At 55.6% G+C, this 19,251-nt stretch overlaps 1 protein-coding gene across 2 annotated transcripts in view; it reads right to left on the reverse strand.

Annotated features, from left to right (window-relative positions):
• Positions 1-2,100: 2,100 nt before the first annotated feature.
• TBC1D9B (TBC1 domain family member 9B) overlaps positions 2,101-19,251 on the reverse strand; it is a 40,539-nt gene continuing 23,388 nt past the window's right edge. Inside the window, exons 8-22 of one of the 2 annotated variants that reach the window (XM_031437985.2) lie at positions 18,289-18,450; positions 17,819-17,969; positions 17,134-17,348; positions 15,503-15,620; positions 14,151-14,436; positions 12,329-12,458; positions 12,104-12,202; positions 11,276-11,344; positions 9,993-10,233; positions 9,521-9,586; positions 7,918-7,989; positions 7,626-7,676; positions 5,918-5,980; positions 5,255-5,361; positions 2,101-4,103 (exon numbers count right to left, since the gene is read on the reverse strand). In XM_031437985.2, the coding sequence (XP_031293845.2) occupies positions 3,417-4,103; positions 5,255-5,361; positions 5,918-5,980; positions 7,626-7,676; positions 7,918-7,989; positions 9,521-9,586; positions 9,993-10,233; positions 11,276-11,344; positions 12,104-12,202; positions 12,329-12,458; positions 14,151-14,436; positions 15,503-15,620; positions 17,134-17,348; positions 17,819-17,969; positions 18,289-18,450 (2,517 nt within the window). In that variant the 3' untranslated portion in view covers positions 2,101-3,416. The remainder of the gene's footprint in view (positions 4,104-5,254; positions 5,362-5,917; positions 5,981-7,625; positions 7,677-7,917; positions 7,990-9,520; positions 9,587-9,992; positions 10,234-11,275; positions 11,345-12,103; positions 12,203-12,328; positions 12,459-14,150; positions 14,437-15,502; positions 15,621-17,133; positions 17,349-17,818; positions 17,970-18,288; positions 18,451-19,251) is intronic. The other variant, XM_031437984.2, reaches the window with a different exon arrangement.

Raw genomic sequence — 19,251 nt, forward strand, 5'->3', positions numbered from 1 at the left:
ATGTTATTTTCTATTTTGCAACTTTTTATCTTTATATGAATGGGAAAGTGTTATACTGGTAAAGGTCAGAGCCTTGAAAATAGGCTCTCCTGTATATTTCAGGATATGGGCAACATTCTTTTACAAAAGGTGCAGAATCGGCATGACTCAGCTTGGGAAACAGAGCACAGTGTTCAAGTCAAAGGAGCAAATCTAATATGAAGTCAGATTTGTTCTTTTCTATTACACCTGGGCCCATGGTTAGAATTTGCAGGACCCCTGGGCAGAGGTAGTCAGTCAACCTTTGAACTGGGCCAGAGAATCCTAGGAGAGTAGGCAGTTCACCAGCTCTACGCTTCTCAGAGAGAGAAACAGAGATGGCCAGCAGTTGAAAACGAAATCAGTCCTTCCTGCAGTCCCGAGGAAGCCCCATTCTGAAAGGTGGAGGCCAAGTCCTGCTCTGGGCAGGGAGGAATTTTGCACCCAGCATGCCCGTCAAGGCATTCACATGTGCCTGACAACATAAATCATCTTGTATAAAAGAAAACCAGAAATGCCCAATCCTGACAAGTAAGAACCCATCTTAAAGGATGCTAGAACAGTAAAAGGGAAAAACAACCTGGAAATGACCTCTATCCTAAGAAACATCTGAATCACCCAGATTAATTTATACACTGATGTTAACTGATGTGTAACAAGAAGCAAATGGAAATAAATATTCTAAAGAATGCACGACTATGCAAGTCCATTACAAAGAGTTTTAGTTTGAAGTTAAAAAGTTGGCATGTGTATTGTTGGGAAGCAAGGAGGTTACAAAGTGTACATATTTTCAATTAGGTAAAAGCAGGCATTATTTCCAGGTGTCGGGGAGAAGGATTAGATTTTAAATTTTGGAAAATCCAAACTTTCTATAATAGCATATATTAGAAAAAATTAGTTAAAAAAATGATGCTTGATATTGAATATACAGTGTCCAGACCACCTCTGCAGCAACCAGGCTCCCTCCCCCCACCGCCCCCTCAAATCACAACCTCTACAGCAGTCAAGGCTTGGTTAAGGACTGCCAGTTGCCCTCCTCTTTGCACCCCCCACTTTCATCTCAGGACCAACCAGAGAAAGCCAGTTACGCTCATCAAACCAATCATGTAAGACATCCTGCTTCTAGTTAGCCAGACTGTGTCCCCACCAGCAGCCTCTATTCAAAGCACACCTGAAGCCTTCCCTCTGCCAGCCTTTGAGTCTCTGCCAAATGTAAGTAATGGTGGCTGACTCCTTTTCTAAAGCAAGCGCTGGATAAATGGTCCCTGTTCTCATTTGGGTGGTCTGTGTTTATTTCCACATGTCTGAGTCATCGTGGCTGAGAGCAGAAGGCAACTTGCAAAGAATGTTAGGTGGTTAATGAAAAGAACAGAATAAAAATTTCATATAGTATGAGTTCAACTTTGAAAAAGAGAAGAAACAAAAACACCAAAAAACTGAGTCTTAAATACTAGGGAAAATTGTTTTTCTACTTTCCTGTGTTTTTTTCCTTTTTGCAATAAACATGTAATCCTTAAAAAATTCATATACATGTATTTTTTTCCTTCTTGGAAATTATAAGAATGCCTTGATGAATGATTTGGTACAACATATCAGTTGGTAAGCAGTTTTAAAATACACAGTTATGTTTACTTACAGAATAAAAAATGTATTTAAAACTTTGTATTATCCATATATTTAGTGTTACTGTTCTGATTGTTAAACAGTTTGAATATCATGCCAGGTTAAATGATTAACAGATGTAAGTACTATTGTACATTCTTTTATCATATAAAAAGGCTAGCATCCGCTTTTATATTCTTCTGCTTAATTGGTATATCTCAAATTTACTCTTCTACATAGTACATAAAACATTTATCCAAATTCCAACTTATATAAATCTTTCTAATTGATTACAATCAATTTAAGACTTTAAACTGCCAACTGTGTGGGATTCTTATGTACATCTTTACTTAATTACGGCCAACAGTCTCTCTGGCAATGAATCTGGTGAAATTAATTTATGACAGAACATGTTAGTCTGTGTAAATACTATAAAGGAAATTACATTACTTGTTGTTAAGAAAGAAAAACATTGTTCAGTTTCCTTGATGTTGTTTTGCTGCATTTATTGAGATGTGACCCAGCAGTTGTGAACAAGGTAAAATCATGGAGATTGTTACTTTAAAAACCATCCATAAAATCTAAAGAGACAGAAAATAGATTAGTGGCTGCCTGGAGCTGGGGGAGGGAACAGGGGTCGGCAGCACTGGGCAAGAGGTGTCTTTCTGGGGTGATGGGAATATTCTGAAGTTGAATTGTGATGGTTGCACAACTCTGTAAGTTTACTAAAAGTCACTGAATTATAACTTAAAACAAGGGAATTTTATGGTATGTAAGTTTTGCCTCAATTAAAGCTATTAAATTAAAAAAAAAAACAGCCACAGAGATGTATCTTTTAGTAGAAATAAGAGCAACCCCATGTCAGTGCAAATGCTGACACTGACGACTGGCTCCTGCTGCAAAGCTTGGGGTTCCACATGGCTCAGCCTGCTGCACATGTCCCCACAGTCTGCCTCCTGAACCCAAAGGTGTGCTGCAGCCCAGGCCCGAGCACACACCTCCTGCACCTGGGACCCAGGCTGCGCAGCTCGGGGCTTCCTCTGCCGGTGCAGGTCCGTAGGCCCCGCCCAGCCTGCATGCACGCTTCCATGTCTCCATCCTCCCTGGGGGGTCTTGAATCTCCACCTCCTGTGGGGGACTGAGTGGAGCCTCTGGAACATGGCCTGGGCCCCATACCTGCCTGGGGAGAAGCCAGGAGGCCGAAGCCGTGGTTGAGGGCCATATTAATTCTCTGTACACAGTGTGGTTTTGAGTTCTTTCAGGGATTTATTAAGGCATTGAGCACAGTGTGATTTTTAGCCAACTGAAATGAACACAAGGAAATATATCAGGACCTGAGGGATATGCTTTTAAGGTTAATGGTGAGGGTGACAAGCTGAAACAGAGTTTAGTGTAATGCTGGCACAGGTGGCACCCACCCCGGTGTCCCTCAGCCAGCTCAGGCGCAGGGGCTCCTGGAGAGCACCTCAAAGTTCTCACCACTTTGGTGCCCAACAGGCACATGACGTCCCTACCTGGTGCCAAGTGGCAGGACAGCCCCCAGAGCACGTGGCTGTAGGAGAGGAAGTGGAGGACGGGGTGTGGCAGGTCAGAGATCCCCTGGCACTATGCAGGGGCAGGCAGCCCCAAGGCAGGACAAGCGGGTGGGGAGCCCCTGCCTGGGCCCAAATGCAGCTGTTCAGCCTTCTTTCCATTTATAACTCACTGCTTCTGGGGAGAACGGGAGGAGTGTGTCCATATGGAGAAAACAGAAAGGGAGACAGGAGAGACAGGCCATCCCCCTGGCCTCGGGGCCCTCAGCCCAAACCCGCGGCCAGCTCGTGGTCACTGGAGGTGCTGAACTGCCTCTCCACCTTCCTTTGGTCCTTGGTCTTGAGTCCAATGTCTACACTCTTCTCAAAAAAGTTCACCAGCACGGACTCTGTCAGGATGGAGGCCAGGATCTGCTCGAAGGAGATGCACCAGTCCGTGTCAACAGCACCCCCACAATGGGTGGTGGCCACAGGGCCGCACGCCTCCCCGCCCACCAGCACTGTGTCGTCGGCCAGATCCTCGCACTGCAGGGAGCCTGTGCTGACCACCGAGTAGGAGGACACAGACATGTCGTCTTTGGTCTCATCGTCAGACAGGGGCTGCGAGGGGGAGCCCTGCCCCTCGCCGCCGCCCCCTTCGCCCACCACTTGGCTCTCCTGCGGTGCTTTCCCGAGGTGGGTGTCTCCACCTGCTTTGGCCTGGGGGTCCCCTGCAGCTGGCAGCTGAAGCTCCCGGGCTGTGTCCTGAGGGGGGTCTGGGGCTGGCGGCTGGTCCTCCTCAGGGGCATCGTCCTTGGGCTTTCTGCCTGGCCGTGCAGTAAACCTCTTCCCCACCTCCCCGATGCGGAGCAGCAGGCTGGCCACTGTGGCGATGGCATGGTACAAGTCCTGCTCCATGGGGTCTTCACTGAACATGTTGTAAAGCGTCTTGCACAGCTCAATGAACTGCTCCTTTTAAGGGGAAAAACAGAAAAAGGACAGGGAGAGGGTAAAAGCTGGGTCAGACTGCCCTGAGGTCAGCCACTCATAATGCTGCCCATCTGACTGTGTGGGGGTGTTGTCCTGTTAGTTGTCTCCACACACCTGTGCCTTGACAAGCCCATTTCACAGATTAGGACACTGAGGTGCAGAGAGGGAAAGGGCTTTCTTTTCCAGCTGCCTTTCTTTCAGCACAGATAGAAAGATTTGGGGTCTCTCTCTGTCTCTGTGTCCATTCTGTTGGCAGAGATGGGCCTATTTCAATCATGACTTTCCAGACCCAGTGACGGCAAGGCCTTCTTCACTGTGTTTTAGAGTCACTTTGAGCTTTTTATGTCTTTAACCAGAAGCGACTTCAGCTCTGTCCTTCATGAAGCTCTTTGGAGTGATGACAAGGCCAGGCGGCCTGGGCCGGTTGGGAGGGGAGGAGAGGTCAGGTTCCATGTCCCGAAACTATGCATTCAGGCCTCCTGGCCTGAGAGTGGGATGAAGCCTCACTCCACCGGGTACCCCATCCTTCAGGCCTGGGGATGAGGGAGTGCTCAGAATTGCTGGGTACCTCTCGGGGCACAGTGGGCCGTGGTCAGGCTGCAGCTCAACTACTGCCTTTGGTCAGATGTCTGTGGTCCTGGCTGTGAGACCCTTGGCAAGAGGCCACACTCCCTACCTAGAGACCAGCAAGTGGCCAGCGGGCGGTGGGCCTAGCAGGCCCGAGTGCGCCCAGCTCCGGGCTGGGCTGGGAGGGGGCCGGCGGGCGGTGGGCCTAGCAGGCCCGAGTGTGCCCAGCTCCGGGCTGGGCTAGGGGGGCAGGAGCACTGTGACCCTGCCTTGTGAAAGGTGGTGTGAATCTCCGCCTGTCGCGGCTCACCTTCCCCAGCGCTTCTCTGGCTCATAGATACCGATTGAACTGAAGCAAGTCACCACCCACGGGGTGTCCTGGACAAGACCACTGTCCTTCTGGAATAGCCCCTGACTGCCGTCGGACTAGCAGCTCTAGAGGAGGGCAGGGGAATTCCTACATCCCAGGGGCTGCTGGGAGGCAGGGTGGCAGGGTGCTGGTGGTAGAGCCCAGCTGTGGTCAGAATTTTCCAGAAGCATCTGTTGCGTGTTCCCACTGGGCCTACCTGGTTCATCTTGGGAAGATCCTTAATCGTCTCCTTCTGAGCCTCCTTCTCCTTGGCCCACATGCGGAGGTAGTGCCGACAGTCAGGAGGGCTGGATGCTTTCTCCTCTGCGGGTTGGGAGAAAAAAATAAATCTCTGTCAGATGAGAGAAAGAAGGCTGGGGGCTGGCAGCAGGGGCTAAGTGGGTTTAAGTGTCGTCTGGCATGGAGCTACCTGGGCCCTACTGCAAAACACCCTGGCATCTGGAGGTTGTGGTGGTGATGGAAAAACACCCCAGAATATCCACAGGTCTCCCCTGAGTTACGCTGAAGGGGGTTTGAGCTCAGCTGATGAGGATGGTCCTGACCTCAAGGTGGAGACGGAACCACATGGAAGCTGGAGAGAGGGCGGCCTGAGGAGAGGCTGGGCACCTGGAGGAGTTCTGGCAGAAAGCAGGCACCCCCAGAGGGAGGTGGTGATGGCCAGGGGTGTGCACAGCTACAAGGGTCAGGCCTGGGGCTGCTGAGCGCTGGGCGGCTGAGGGGCTGGGCTCAGGAAGAGCCGGGTGCCAGGCACGAGTCCGCCATCTCCCCCGGGCAGGGGGCTCTTCCGCAGCGAAGGGGCAACCAGACCCCACCACCCCGAGACCTCCCCCGGCATCAGTGGATAGAGGCCTACATGTACCTCTTCTTTTTTCTTGGACATCCTCATTGCCAGCTCCCTCTCGCTCTTCTTGCTGTAGTGTTTCTGGACAACCAGAAGAAAAAAAAGAACAAGAACATACTTCCGTTACGACTCCAAACCACTGGTCTGTGAGCGGTCTACCTAGTCTGTGCTCTCCTGCAGGAGCGGCCCCGCCCTGGCCCCTGGGCCAGCGGGTCCTGCGCGCTGCTGCTTCTCTGGCCCCCAGCAGGGCTGGCTCTCCCCACCTGGGTACGTTAAGCCAGAGAGCCACCGACCTTCACGTCCTCTCTTCCAAAAGAATACAAGTCACACTACAGTTTTTAAGTGAACGGTGATGCATATACGGGCAAAAGTTCGAGACTAATTGAATTGAATTGAATTACCAATTCAACCTGCAACTGCCACACCAGCTGATGAGGACTTTAATGCACGTGAATCCTGTGCTCAGCACTGAATTTCTTAAAGTGACAAACTTGCTGGAGTCCGCACACACTGTGCTTCCTGGGTTGGCAGTGAGCCTGGGGAGAAGAGGCTGCCCAGCTCTCCCAGACCTGTCCCCCAAGGGGGTGTGACTGGGGTGGTGGCAACGTCCCAGCTCTAAATGGCCCTGCCAGCCACGTGGTGGCCGGGAAGGGCGCAGCTCTCTGGGCTCAGGCCTCTCACCAGGCAGCAGACCACTGCCTGGAGGCTCGTGAGGTCTGGGGACACAGGGCTCTGTGCCCCAGTCCCTGGCTTCTCCTGGACGTGCCTGCGAAAAGCCAAAAGCATCTTTGATTTGCCAGGTTCCAAGGTTCATCTGCTTCTTTAGTTTTGTGCACTGGAAATCAAAGACCTCAAGCTTCACAGTCAAGTAAGCCTTTGACACTGTCAACGGGACTGCTCTGGGTCTTTTTTTTTTTAATTGAGTTATAGTCAGTTTACAATGTGTCAATTTCTGGGGTGCAGCACAATGCTTCAGTCATACAGAAACACACATATATTCACGTTCATACTCTTTTTCACTGCGAGCTGCGGCACGACAGCGAACACACTTCCCTGTGTGCTCTGGGTATCTCGATACACACTGCTTTGCACTTCCCTTTTGGGTGTGAATTACGTTTGGCCCGTGTGATCTATCCCCCATGAGAAATTGTAGGAGAGTTTTGGTCACCAGCTTCATTGTCAAATCCCAGGCCCAGAATGCCCCGTCACCTGGGATCCAGCACTCCCACAGGGCTTTAAATGTAGCACAGGAATGGCTTCTAATTGGCACTAACACATGTAAAAAGTTGTGTGGACATGAAACTGTTTCCAAGGAAAGCATCCATTACTCTCTCCACTTCCAATCATCGGTGCTTTGTCTGTTTCACAACGACAGCTTTGCAATGATAGCATTTCGTGGTTTTTCCTATGGACGTGATGACAGGATACCTTTCTTTTTTTTTTTTTGCGTGTGGCGGGGAGCTGAAGCCCTGGTACCTGTGCAACGCCCACTGTGCTGTGTGTCCCCATCTGCTGCGCTCACAACAGGCCAAGCTGCCACCCCTCTCCCCGTCCCCCACCCACGGCTGGCTCTGGGTCCTCCCTGGGACTGAGCCACACAGGAGGTGTCTCTTGGACCAAGAGCTTCCAGGCCTCCTGATGGTGCCAGGGAGTGTTTGGAAGACTAAATGCAAGGCCCTGGGGAAGCCAAGTGCAAAGGGGGCACCCCTGCCCCCCAGGCACTGACCTTGAGCCTCCCAGGGCAGCAAAAGATCCAGATCGGAGGCCAGAAGAGATGCTGGAAGAGACAGCGGAGGAGGAGCGGAGGCAGAGGGAGGGAGAAGCCAGGGTCCAGGAAGGCAGAGAAAAAGAGAAACAGGAGTGAGAACAGCCCCGGGGGCCTGGCCTCAGGGAGCGAGGCAGCGTCCCCTGGCCGTCGCTCTGCAGCTCTCCACGGCAGCGCATTCCCCTAGCCCAGCAGGGCCGCGGGCCACTGCGTGGCAACAGAGCCTGAGGCCAGCGGCACACGGAGTGCTCACCTTCTGAGGAGCTGTCCTCAGTGAAATAATGGGTTGCTTCCAGGGCTGACTCGGCCTCCTCTGGGCTCAGGGCTGTACTCAGAGAGAAAGGAGGGTGAGGGCAGGAGGGAACAAGTGATTCTCACCAAAGCAAAACTCCCCGAGTCCTAGACAAAGGCCTCCCCACCACGCCCACCATGTGGCCCACCGCTCCCAGCCCTGTCGATAAGCTGCGTGGCCATGGTGCCAACAGTGACAATTGATTCTGGCTGACTCGTGTTTGAAACGTAACGTAATACATGTCCCAAATAAAAATCCAGGCAGTGCAGCTGGCAGTCAGGTGAACGGCCATCCTTTCTCCCGCCCGATGGTGGTGTGGATCCTTTCGGGTGTTTTATGCTCCTGCAGGCACGTGCGCGGGGACGAGCCTGTTCCCTGCTCTCATCCTGCATACCCTGGGCACTGTTCCTCCCCGTACACACTGGCTTGTCTCATCTTGTGAGGAAGGAGTCCCTGGGGACTCGGATCTACGAGGTTCTCTGCAGGGGGCTTAGCCCGTCACGTGGAGGAGGGGGGGTCAGAGAGGTTCAACAGGCGTGGCACAGGGCGAGGTGGCAGGTGTGGGCCACCACCAGAGCCCTTGATGGAGGCGCCATGTGCCCTCACCCACAGGCTGTCGGCCCAGAGTGGTCTGCCAGCCCAGGCCCCTCTCTCAGCAGAATCAGAGGTGGCCAGTCCCAGTCTTCCCTTGAAGAGGCCCTGCTCCTCATCACATTACAGGGGAAAACCAGCTGCAGGTGAGAGCAGGGCTCTCCGGCGCCGAATGCACAGAGCAACCCTGTGGGCACCTTTAAGACTAAAGTCTGGGCCGGCCCCAGGCCAGTTAGGTGAGCACCAGGATGAAGGATCACTCAGGCCACCTCTGAGGCACCGCTGACTCCTTGGTGGCAGCTCAGGAGCAGCAGGGACTCGGGGTGGCCCCTCTCTGGGGCCAGAATTTTCACCTGCCTGAGCCCCAGCTCTCTCCTGCGAAAAGCGGGAGCTCCCCGCTTGGAGAACTCTGAGTGGCGACCCCTGAGCAGGTGGGCTCGGCCTGCTTTTGGACCAGCTGCCGTAGGCCAGCCCCCGTCTGTGTCCCAGCAGGCGCAGGCACGGACAGCGAAGCCAGCGGGGAGCAGCCACACGACAGGGCTCCCTGGCCGCCCCTTGGGCCTGGGCACTGCCCCCCGGCTGCCCGTCTGGTGATAAGCAGGAACCCTTGAGAGACTTAAGGACCAGCTAATGAACACAAGGGGTCTTAGCTTCAAAACCTGAATCTCCACTCCTGTGACCTGCCTCATGGATTTGCAGTCCAGCGGTCCCCTGCTCCATCTGCACCCTTGCCCATGGGCGGGGTCCTCCCTGAGACGCCCACACACCCCCTCCCAGGTCATGGCCCTGCTCTCAGACCAAGACTGGGCTGGGCCTCTGCCCCGGCCCTCCAGCTGCTCCCTGCTCTCCGTCAGGACCGGAGAGCCCCGAGGCCCAGCACCCCCAGGAAGCCTGTGCCTGCACCATGGCACGCTGCAGCCCCAGCTCGGGACATGAGGAGCCCTTGCTGGGGATGGGGAGGGGAGGCTCTCACCTGGAGGCAAGTGCAGTTTGTAGAGCACCTTGAGCTTCTCTGTCAGGTCCCCGTGGTACATGCCACCTGTGGAGGAAGGCCAGCGAGGAGGCATGCTCACACGTCCCACGGCCAGGCCACAGTTGAATTCCTCTCCTTCCAGTGGGTTCTGGTGGAACCCTCCTCACTGCCTGACTCCCTCCTGGAGAGGCCACTGGGAGTGGGCACCAGGCCTCCCACCTTCCCTTCTCTGGGGCCTGCAGACCCACCTCTAGCAGCCCCGATCTGAGGGAGGGAAGGGGGGGCTCCCACTGGACCTCCACGTGTCTCCACTGGGAAGACTGCCCTTCCTTTATCAAGGGTCAGGGGCCCCGGGCTGCCCTCGGCTTGCTGCAGGGGGGAAGGCTGGATAGCCTGGCATCCAGGGAGTCAGTCAGCTTCTTCAGAAAGGGCACGGGCATGGACGGACGCCTGCAGGCCCAGAGCCACTCACTCATCCCTGTCACGAACTCCTTGAAGTTGATCAGCGAGTCCTTATTTTCGTCCAGGAGCCGAAACATGCGCCCCGCCAGCACGGCTGTGTGGGAGCCGCAGGCCCAGGGCGTCAGGCTGGCGAAGAGCTCCCGGAACTGGTTTGCGTCAATGCGGTACTGCTCCAGGTAGGGCAGGCTGGGGTCCCGACGCGCCGCTGTTGGGCGGCTGCGTCCCCAGTACTGGCTCGCCAGGTGCTTGGCCTGCAGGGGGCACAGCCCGGTGAGACAGCCTGGCCTCCTGGCCCCTGGGTGCTCAGGATCAGCAGGCTGGTGGGTGTGTCCACCCCCCTCCTCCGTCTGAGTTGGCACAGTCTCGGACATCAAGCACTGGCCCAGACAGCATCTCACAGAACCTCCTGCACTGGTACCATCAGCCCTTGTTTACAGACATGGGAGTTGAGACAGAGCCCGAGGGCCGCCAGCCACAGCGAGCCACAGCGAGCCACAGCGAGCCACAGCGGGTGAGAGGGCCCACAGCAGGGGAGGTCACAGCCAGGTGCTGGCTCGACTGCTCTGACCCTGAGGCCACAGCAGGGTGGCCACCTTAGGGGCTGAACCAGAGGCAGCCGGAGGGGCAGATGGGACCTGACGAGAGCAGAAAGACAGTGTAGATGAGGTTGCTTCTGCCTGCTCTTCCTCCCTTTTCCCCTCCTCCTGTCAACAGCACCTGAACTTTTCTTGGAGAACCCCTCCTGTCTCACCTCAAGTCATAGGGTGGGCACATGGCCCAGTTTTGGGTCAGCAGAAAACAGCCTCCTAAAGCACCTAACCTGAGTCAGTCCAACAATCAACCCCTGGGCTTTTTGCTAAGACCATTTGGAAAGAAAAATTCTCTTTTCATTTGGTTATTGGGAGGACTGGATGGCCCTGGAGCTGCTGACAATCTCTCTTGCCACGCTGTAGGAAGGGCAGTCTAGATGATACCTGAGATAGGGGAGCCTGACGGCATGTTGGAACACCTGGATCCAGCCATGCCTGAAGCTGTATATTCCTACACTTTTCAGTTACATGAACCAATACATTCCTTCTTGTATAAGTTTACTTGAGTGGATTTTCTTCCCCTTAAACGAGTGTCGGCCTAAACTCCAAGGAGGACTAAATCTACCATGTGAGGTTTGTGGTCACTGCATCAAAGGATGCTTTTAAATCTAGTGCTCTCCTGGCAGGAGGCTTCTGTGCTGAGAATATATTTAGGGGACTAGGATGGGGTCCTACTGGCCCTGCCCTTGCTCTTGGTTGTCACCTTAAACACCATGTAAAGGTCCTCCAGCTCTTCAATTGAGAAACCAATGTCTCCAGGTATAGCTCGGACCTAGAAGGAAAGAGAAACATGATGTACTGATGGATTCTCAAGTTCCTGTTCTTTGAGAAAATCCCCACAAGGATGAGGGCAAAGATACAAACCACCCTCTTGGTGCCGCCAGCTGGCTGATCACGTGAGAGTGGTCCACTCAGGGAAGAAGGCGTGGTTCACACGTTTACCCTACATCACCCACCCTGACACTCCGTTCACACTCCCTGAGCTCCTTCCTGGTGGGCACACGGGGACTTCTCTGTCCTGAACTAGTCAGGGACACAGGGTGCGGGGCAGTGACCTAGAGATGCTATCTGGATCCCTGAAAAGACCCCAGCACCAGCTCTCTGGAAGGCATCCCAGAACTTCCCAGTAACTTCTTCCTATGGAGTCGGGAGGGTGAAGCCTTGCAGCAGAGGTTGGTGGGCTGGGTGGACAGAGGGCTGGGTGCCTGAGTGCTGCTACCCAGGGGCAGGGGCAAAGCCAGGCACTAGGGCTCAGCCCAGAGCAGGATCGTGCTTGGCTTTTAGGCCTCGGGGCATCTGAGCAGCTTCCCTGTGACCAATCTAAGAGCAGGCAATAGTGACCAGGCCTCTCCCCACTCCCCCAACTTTGTACCTGCACTCCTGGACTCTAGTCCCACACAAGGCAGTGCTGGGGGCTCTGCACCCCTCCCCATGCAGAGAGGTCTGAAGACAGCACAGCAGGAGCAGCCCGCTTGGGTCGCCACCCTGGCCCCAGCCCCAGCTGCACCCCGGGGCCCCGGCCCATCCCTACCACGCTCCTCTTGGCCGTATCCTCCAAGGACTGGATCACCTTCAGCCTCTGCTTAAACCGCATCTGCTCAATGTCCTCGGCTCTCAGGCTGCTGAATTTCTACCACCAGAAGTGATTCAGTGAGGTAAGATGGGACCACAGCGCAGAGGACAGCCCCCCACCACGGCCACCTGCACCCACACGGCCGATGGCGCGCCTGGCCAAACAGCCCTGGTAAGTCCTGACCTCATACGACACCTTCAGGAGGTCGAAGATGTCCACCTCTTCAGGAGGGGCATCGCCACTGGTCAGCAGGGCATGGAGGTGTGGGATAGGGGGAGAAACACTCTGCTTGTTGACAACGTTGTCCAGGTATCTGTAAGGATTAAAGGACAGAAGTCTAGGCCACCCACAGGCGACGTAGGTGTCTTACCCACAGCTGAACGATGCGGAGGGACCTAATTTGCCTAGACTCCCAATTAACGAGCGAGCTTGCTGAGGGCTGGACATCCTCAGGAGGGCGGGGTGTGAGCCACTGACTGCAGCGAAGAGGGGAGAGGGGTGCCCTAGCAAACCAGGGGTGCCCCCTGAAGGCAGTGGAGAGAAGGCCCTGCCCCCTAAGAGGCTTCAGCACTAACTCTGAGGAAACCAGGCTACCCTCGGGGGGCCCCTAGGTGGGGATCCTTTATAGGCCCAGACCCCACCACACCAGGTCTGTCCCAGCTGGACAGATGACACACTCCCTCCACCTGGTGGGACACTGGGGCTGTGAGGACTCCCTGCCCTGGCCAGGAGAATCGGGGACCAAAGGAGTGTCCCAGGAGGAAGGCGAGGGAGAAGCCCAGCTGTGGGGGTGTTTGTGGGAGCACAGCCTCAGGACAGGGCCTGACTTTGGCTGGACCAGCCCAGCCACGACCCCACGTTCTCCCAGGCTCTCTGGCTGGGCTTGACACCCAGGTGGGAGACAGTGGTTGGTGCCCCGATACCCCCTGGTCCCGGTCCCCTCCCAGGTCAGGCCTTGCTCCTGAGGAGGGGCCCCATCTGCCTGGTGTAGGACGCGGGCATGAAAACGCTTGCAGACTCTGGCCACAGGCAGTGTCTTGTCATCACTGAGGACAGAGAGCTAGTAAAGTCCACAGCAGGGAGGCAGCAACTCTGCCAGCTGAAGACCTTTGTAGGTTCCTGGTCAGCAAGCACTGGGCTGGCTCAGGAGACAGGGGGCAGCGTCCCTGGCTGTGCCGGGTGGCTGGGCATTCCAGACTGGGCAAATACATGCACATGCGCTAGCAGGACTACAGAGCTCAGGGCCTGGGCCAGAGGGAGGATCCCCTGGTAGGGCGCCTGGATGTAAGGGCCTTGAAGGCCAGGCTGGGGGACTCAGATCCTCTGCTCAGAGAACCACCAGTGGCACAGGGAGTCCTCATGTCCCAAGGGAGGAACACGGTCAGATTCTGATCAGAAAGACCCTTGAGATGCTGGCGGGTGAGGAAAACCGTGAGAAAGCAGGCCTGGGGCCCAGGGCAGGGGTGTCACAGACCTGCTCTGAGGCTGAGGGTGCTGAGGGAAGGGGCTGGATTTCAGAGAGAGTCTGAGGATGGGCTGTGGGACTGAGGAAGGAGGAGGCAGACAGGATGGCCCCGGGCTTAGGTGTGGCTGTCTGGGTATCACGCAGCTGCTACAGCAAGCCCAGCACAGGCCCCCCATCTAGGGAGCAATGCTGCTGAGCTGGGGAAGGCACGGCCAGACTGTTCTGTGGGATAACAGACACCGGCCTTCACTAGAGGCGGGAGGCCCTGCTGTCCCAGTCACCTCCTGCCCACCAGGCCCTCCAGGCCCGTGTGCTCTGGCCCAGACCTGTTCTCCTAGCACTTGCTACCACTCCAGTGCCTACCAGGAAGGAGGCTCTCTCCTGCCCCCTGGTGTGTCCCCAGGTCTAGCCCTTTCTGGGCACCTGGTGGGCACAGTCCCAGGATGCTGACTGAGGAATGCGTGGGGTGGGGTCAGGCCCTGCCGTCCGTGGGAGCGTTGGCCAGCTCCCCTGCAGGAGGAAGGAGGCCGGCTCGGTTACCTGCCCAGAACGGTCATGGCCTCGCCCTCGTCGCTGCAGCCCAGCAGCTGCTCCATGTTGGCATCCAGGACAGCCAAGGCCACCTGCAGGATCACCTTGATGCCCTCGTAGAAGAAGCAGTCAACAATGACCACGGCACTCTCGAAGGGCATGACACTGAGGAAGAGGGTCAGGAACCAGGAGAGTGAGATGCTGGAAATCACCCCCAGGTCCTGCATCTTCTCGGAGAGCTGGGGCAGAAAGTCTCTTGTGAGCTCTTCAAAGATGCCTTGGTCCACCAGGGCCCCTACGGAGAGGACGAAGGAGTCTGAATGGTGAACTCACACCCTTGGCTCAGGCAGGCTCTCGTGTGGGAGCCCAGGGTCTGAGGGTGCAGGAAGTTGACCCTGTCCCCGGTCAGCTCTGCTTACAACGGAGGGCTGGAGGGGGCAGGTGGGGTGGAGAAAACAAGAAAGAAAAAAACCCTGTAAGTTTCCTTTTTACAGTTTCCAAACCATTGTGTGAAAAGAACGATTTCTTCCACTATACTTGGGTTTTCTTTCTGGGACATACACATGTCTCTCTAGGGCATCAGAAGTAAACAGTGGCATCAGTAGCTTGTATGTGCCCTGACCTGAAGTTTGTGAATAGATGTAATTCCAAAGGACCCCAAGAGTAGAAACCCCCCAAAAAAACTGTAGGGGAAGGACATTTTACACTAACAGACGTAACTGTATATGTAATCAAATGTTCCAAATGTATTTCCATCTAACAACACAGGTTCAACTTGCCGTAAGTTCTTAACAGTTGATATAGGGGTGTACTGCATGTTCTAGCTGTGATGTTGGAAATTTTCTACAATAAAAATGTTTCAAGAGCGGGGAGGGTATAGCTCAGTGGTAGAGTGCATGCCTAGCATGCACAAGGTCCTGGGTTCAATCCCCAGTACTGCCATCAAAAAAATAAATAAATAAATAAATAAATAAATAAGTAAATAAACTTAATTACCTTCTCCCCCACACAAAAAAACCCTGTTTAAAAAAAATGTTTAAGGAGAATTAGGTGGCTGTGAATTTAGGCCCCAAGCTAACTTGTGAAAACTGCTGAATGTGTACCATCCCCTCTCGCTGGCAGCAACTCCCAGGGAACCAGCATCAAGTCTGGGCAGGCTGGCAGAGGCCTGTGTCTGGCTCTCCACTTTCTGGCCGTGTGAGGTCCAGTTCCACGGCCTGCAGGGTGGGGACCGTGGCTGTCTGCCACCCGCAACAAGGCTGCGGGGCCTCCAGGCGCTCTCCTGTGGGGCATGCCCAGCGCAGGCCGGGCCCAGGGAGGCCCGCTGCCCCCAGGGGGGGCCGCCGGCCTCAGGCACTCACCCACCACCCTGGTGTTGTAGTAGTCGGGCAGCATCCGCTCACAGAGGGCCACCAGCAGCCAGAAGGCCTCCTCCTCGCTGCCATAGAGCAGGAGCACCGAGGTGACGATGTTCATGGCCTGTGGGCACAGAGACGGTGAGAGGAGCTGTCCCTTCCCAAGGGGCCCGTGCAGCCTTGCGCTACAAGCAAGCCTGGCGACAAAAACTGCCCGGTCCAACTCCAGGCAATCTGCCAAGAGGCAATTTGCAGGAAATCAATTTGACCAAAACGGTCAGCCAGGTTCTGCAAATTGGGCTGGCAGGCACGCAGACGCCCGAGAAGGCGAGGCACTTCTTTTAAGTGGTGTCTGGCGACACAGGTGTGGCCGAGGGCCAGGAGGATGTGTGCGCAGCTGCAGGTGGCGGCCACACGCTGCAGGGAGGCCATGGCCAACCAGGGATCACGCACAGCCTGGGCTGATACCAAGGCTTGTAAGAAAAAGCTTCAATGGTGGCAAATTATCTTAAAAATTATTTACAGCCAGCACACTGATTTTCCACACACTGGTAATTTGTCCTACAGATGGTGATTTCCCTGAACTCCAGACACAGTCAAAGGGAAACAGACAATCATCTGACCTGGCCAGGAAAATGCCCACTAGATTTAAAATCAAATGCCCCCAGAAACACAAATCAAAACCACAACGAGATGCCATCTCATACCATTCGGGTGATCATCAAAAAAACAGAAAATAAAAAATGCTGGTGAGGGTGGGGAGAAATCAGAACTCTTACGCATTGTGGGTGGAAATGTAAAATGGTACAGCTCTTGTGGAAAATGTTGATAATTCCTCAAAAAATTAAATATAAATTACCATATGATCCAGCAATTCCACTTTTGGGTATACGCCCAAAAGAACTGAAAACAGGGTTTGGAACAGATTTTGTACACCCATGCTCACAGCAGTGTTAGTCACAACAGCCAAAATGTGGAAGCAACCTGTGGCCATTGATGAATGGCTAAACAAAACGTGGTGTATACATACAATGGAATATTATTCAGCCATAAAAGGAAGGACATTTTGACACAGGCTACAACATGGATGAGGCTTGAGGACATTATGCCAATGAAAGAAGCCAGTCACAAAAAAGATAAATGCTGCATGATTCCACTTTTATGAGGTCCTTAGAGCAGTCAAAACCACAGAGACAGAAAGGATAACGGTGGTTGCCAAGGGTAACCAGAGGAGCTGTTGAATGGGTACAATTTCTGTTTTGAAAGATGAAAAGGGTTCTGGAGATGGACGGTGGGGATGGCGGTGCAATGACACGCCTGGTGCTACTGAACTGCACACTTAACATGATTAAGATGCTAAGTTTTAGGCTGCATGTATTTTACCACGCACAACACAATGAAATGCCTCAGGACCTAGACCAGAAGCACATAGATGACAACTTAGTATGTGGCACGGGGATGAGGTGAGCAATTAACGTTGCTTGTAACTTCATCTTTTTCTGTGGTCGGGACGTTCCTGGGGAGCAGGGCACAGCTCAGGTGTGTGAGGCCATCATTCAGACCCAGGGCCGGGGGAGCTGCTTCTGCGCGTCTCTGGTGGGAGATGCTGCCTCTGGACCCCGCTAAGCCCCGTGTACCTGGCAGTAGCCGATGGTGGGGTTTCGGAATGCGTAGGCAGTCAGCACCCGCCGGAGCGCGGCGATCCCGAGCTCGTTCTGGAAGGCGGGGTGCTCAGGCATGGAGCGGTGCAGGTCCCGCTCGATCTCCTCCGTGGCCAGGCTGTACTTCCCCGTGGACTTCTCCACCAGCTCAGCGTAGTAGCCGGGGTGAGTCACCATCTCGTTCCAGGCCCCTGTGGAGACACAGCTGGTAGCTGTTTCTCACTCACTGCCCTCGCGGGACTTTGAGGGCGATGACGGCAGGGTGGAGACGTCAATGCACCGCAGAGAAGCGGCACTTTGGGGCCAAGTGACAAGGTGCCAGGCAGTTTCCCTGGTGACTGTCCTGGGAGTCACTCCACCCAAGTATGAGCAGCTGACGTGCCCCCCTCCTGAAACCCTCCAAGCAGCCAAGGGCGTGAATGCTGTCAGAGCCTGTCCCAAGGGGAGCAGGCCTCCTCCTGAGGGTGGGAGGGCGCTGCCCGGCGACGGTGACAGTGCCACGCCCTTGGTGTCTGCTCCCCGGGACACCCCTCCTGGCGTGGGCCCAAACAAGCCCTGTCACAGCTGGAGCCCCATTTCCTCCCTGTAAAGGCTGACAGCTCCTGCCTGGCCATGGCAGGAGGGCCAGCCAGGCTCCCAGCTGGAGGCCGGGGCAGCTCACCAGAGAAGAGGAGCCACAGCTCCCCGCGGAGGCTCTCGGGGATGCCCTTCAGCACCAGCTCCCGTGTCCTGGCCGTGCGGTACATGCACATGCCGCGCCCGTACTCAAAGAAGTGGATGTTCCAAGACTCCTCCTTCATCTTCTCCTTGGCCTGGGGGAGCAGCAAACGGGGGCTCTGTGGGTGTGACCCGGGGTGCCGACGCCGGGTGTCGGGGCCTCTGCCTCTCCTCCAAGGGCTTGTGGCGAAAAACCCATGAGCCCAGGCTGGGCTGCACACACCACACCCCTCAGGTGTGGGGGACATGGGACTCCTTGCAGAGGCTGGAGCCCGTGACCAGCACTACTGAACAGGCCAGGCAGGGAGGCCCTGCGTGCTGCCCATCGTCACCCAAGGGCCGCAGCCTGGCCCTGACCCCGACCCCCCCCAGGCCTGGGCCTGCGTCGGGGTGGAGCCCCAAGTCTGGGCGTACCCCCTTGGCTCCCAGGTCCTCCACGGGCGCGTTTCTCTGGAAGAGTTTGAGCAGGCCCTGGGAAGCGGTTGGAGCATCCTGTGCGCGGGAGCTCTGGTGGCCATCGAGGGGAGAGGTCGGGCTGGCGGGCTGCTCTGACACATCCTGAGAAGCTGGGGGAGACTGGGAAACACAACAGGGGAGAGAAGACGCCGAGTGAGCGAGCTGCCCAGAATGAGGGGTTCATCAGTCACAGTGTGGGACCGCTGCCTGTGGGGTGGCGTGCTGCAGCCCAGCCCCGTCTCCTCGCTGTCCAGTGGACACCCACCCTCCTTCACCAAGGCCAGCACACTGGCTGGTGTCTTACAGGGATGGGGTCTGTGCCTGCCCTGTCAGGCCCTCTCTCTGTGAGGTCAGGGCCAGGAGAGAAGAAACCCCAAGGAGACAGCTCCATGCGTCCCCTCCTGAACTCTGTCCCCTACAAGGACTTGACTGGCAGCGCTGGCGGGTGCTCCCTGGGGCACCTTCTCTCCTCCAGCCTCTAGGGTGCAGACCCTGCCAACCCCTGTAGAGACAGCTGCTGGTGGTGTCAGCTTTGACTGAGTTTTGGGACATCCTCAGACCGCAAGCCGCTGTAGTGCGGCCCCACGGGCCTGCCCAGTGATGGGCTCAGGCTGGGGCTGCTGGGAAGGAGCTGTGGGGCCCCCTCAGGAGCCCAAGTGCAGAGCCGTGTGGAGAAAGCGGAGCAGAGGCTGGGGCGACATCGGGGTCTGCTCACCCAGCAGGTCCCCAGCCGGCAGCCTGCCCCGCCCTTTCCAGATCGACAGTCCTGAGGCCACTCCTCCTGCCCGTGCCCCCAGTGACTGCTGAGTGAGGGAAGGAGTCCTCTCTCCTGTCCTCTGCTCCGCAGGCTACCTGTCCACTGTGCTCTCAAGGGCCCCTTGAAGAAGGGGCTCCCAGGCCCTCCCTCAAGCCTCCCCGCAT

Source organism: Camelus dromedarius, chromosome 27 (genome assembly GCF_036321535.1).
Source record: "Camelus dromedarius isolate mCamDro1 chromosome 27, mCamDro1.pat, whole genome shotgun sequence".
Lineage (NCBI taxonomy): Eukaryota > Metazoa > Chordata > Mammalia > Artiodactyla > Camelidae > Camelus > Camelus dromedarius.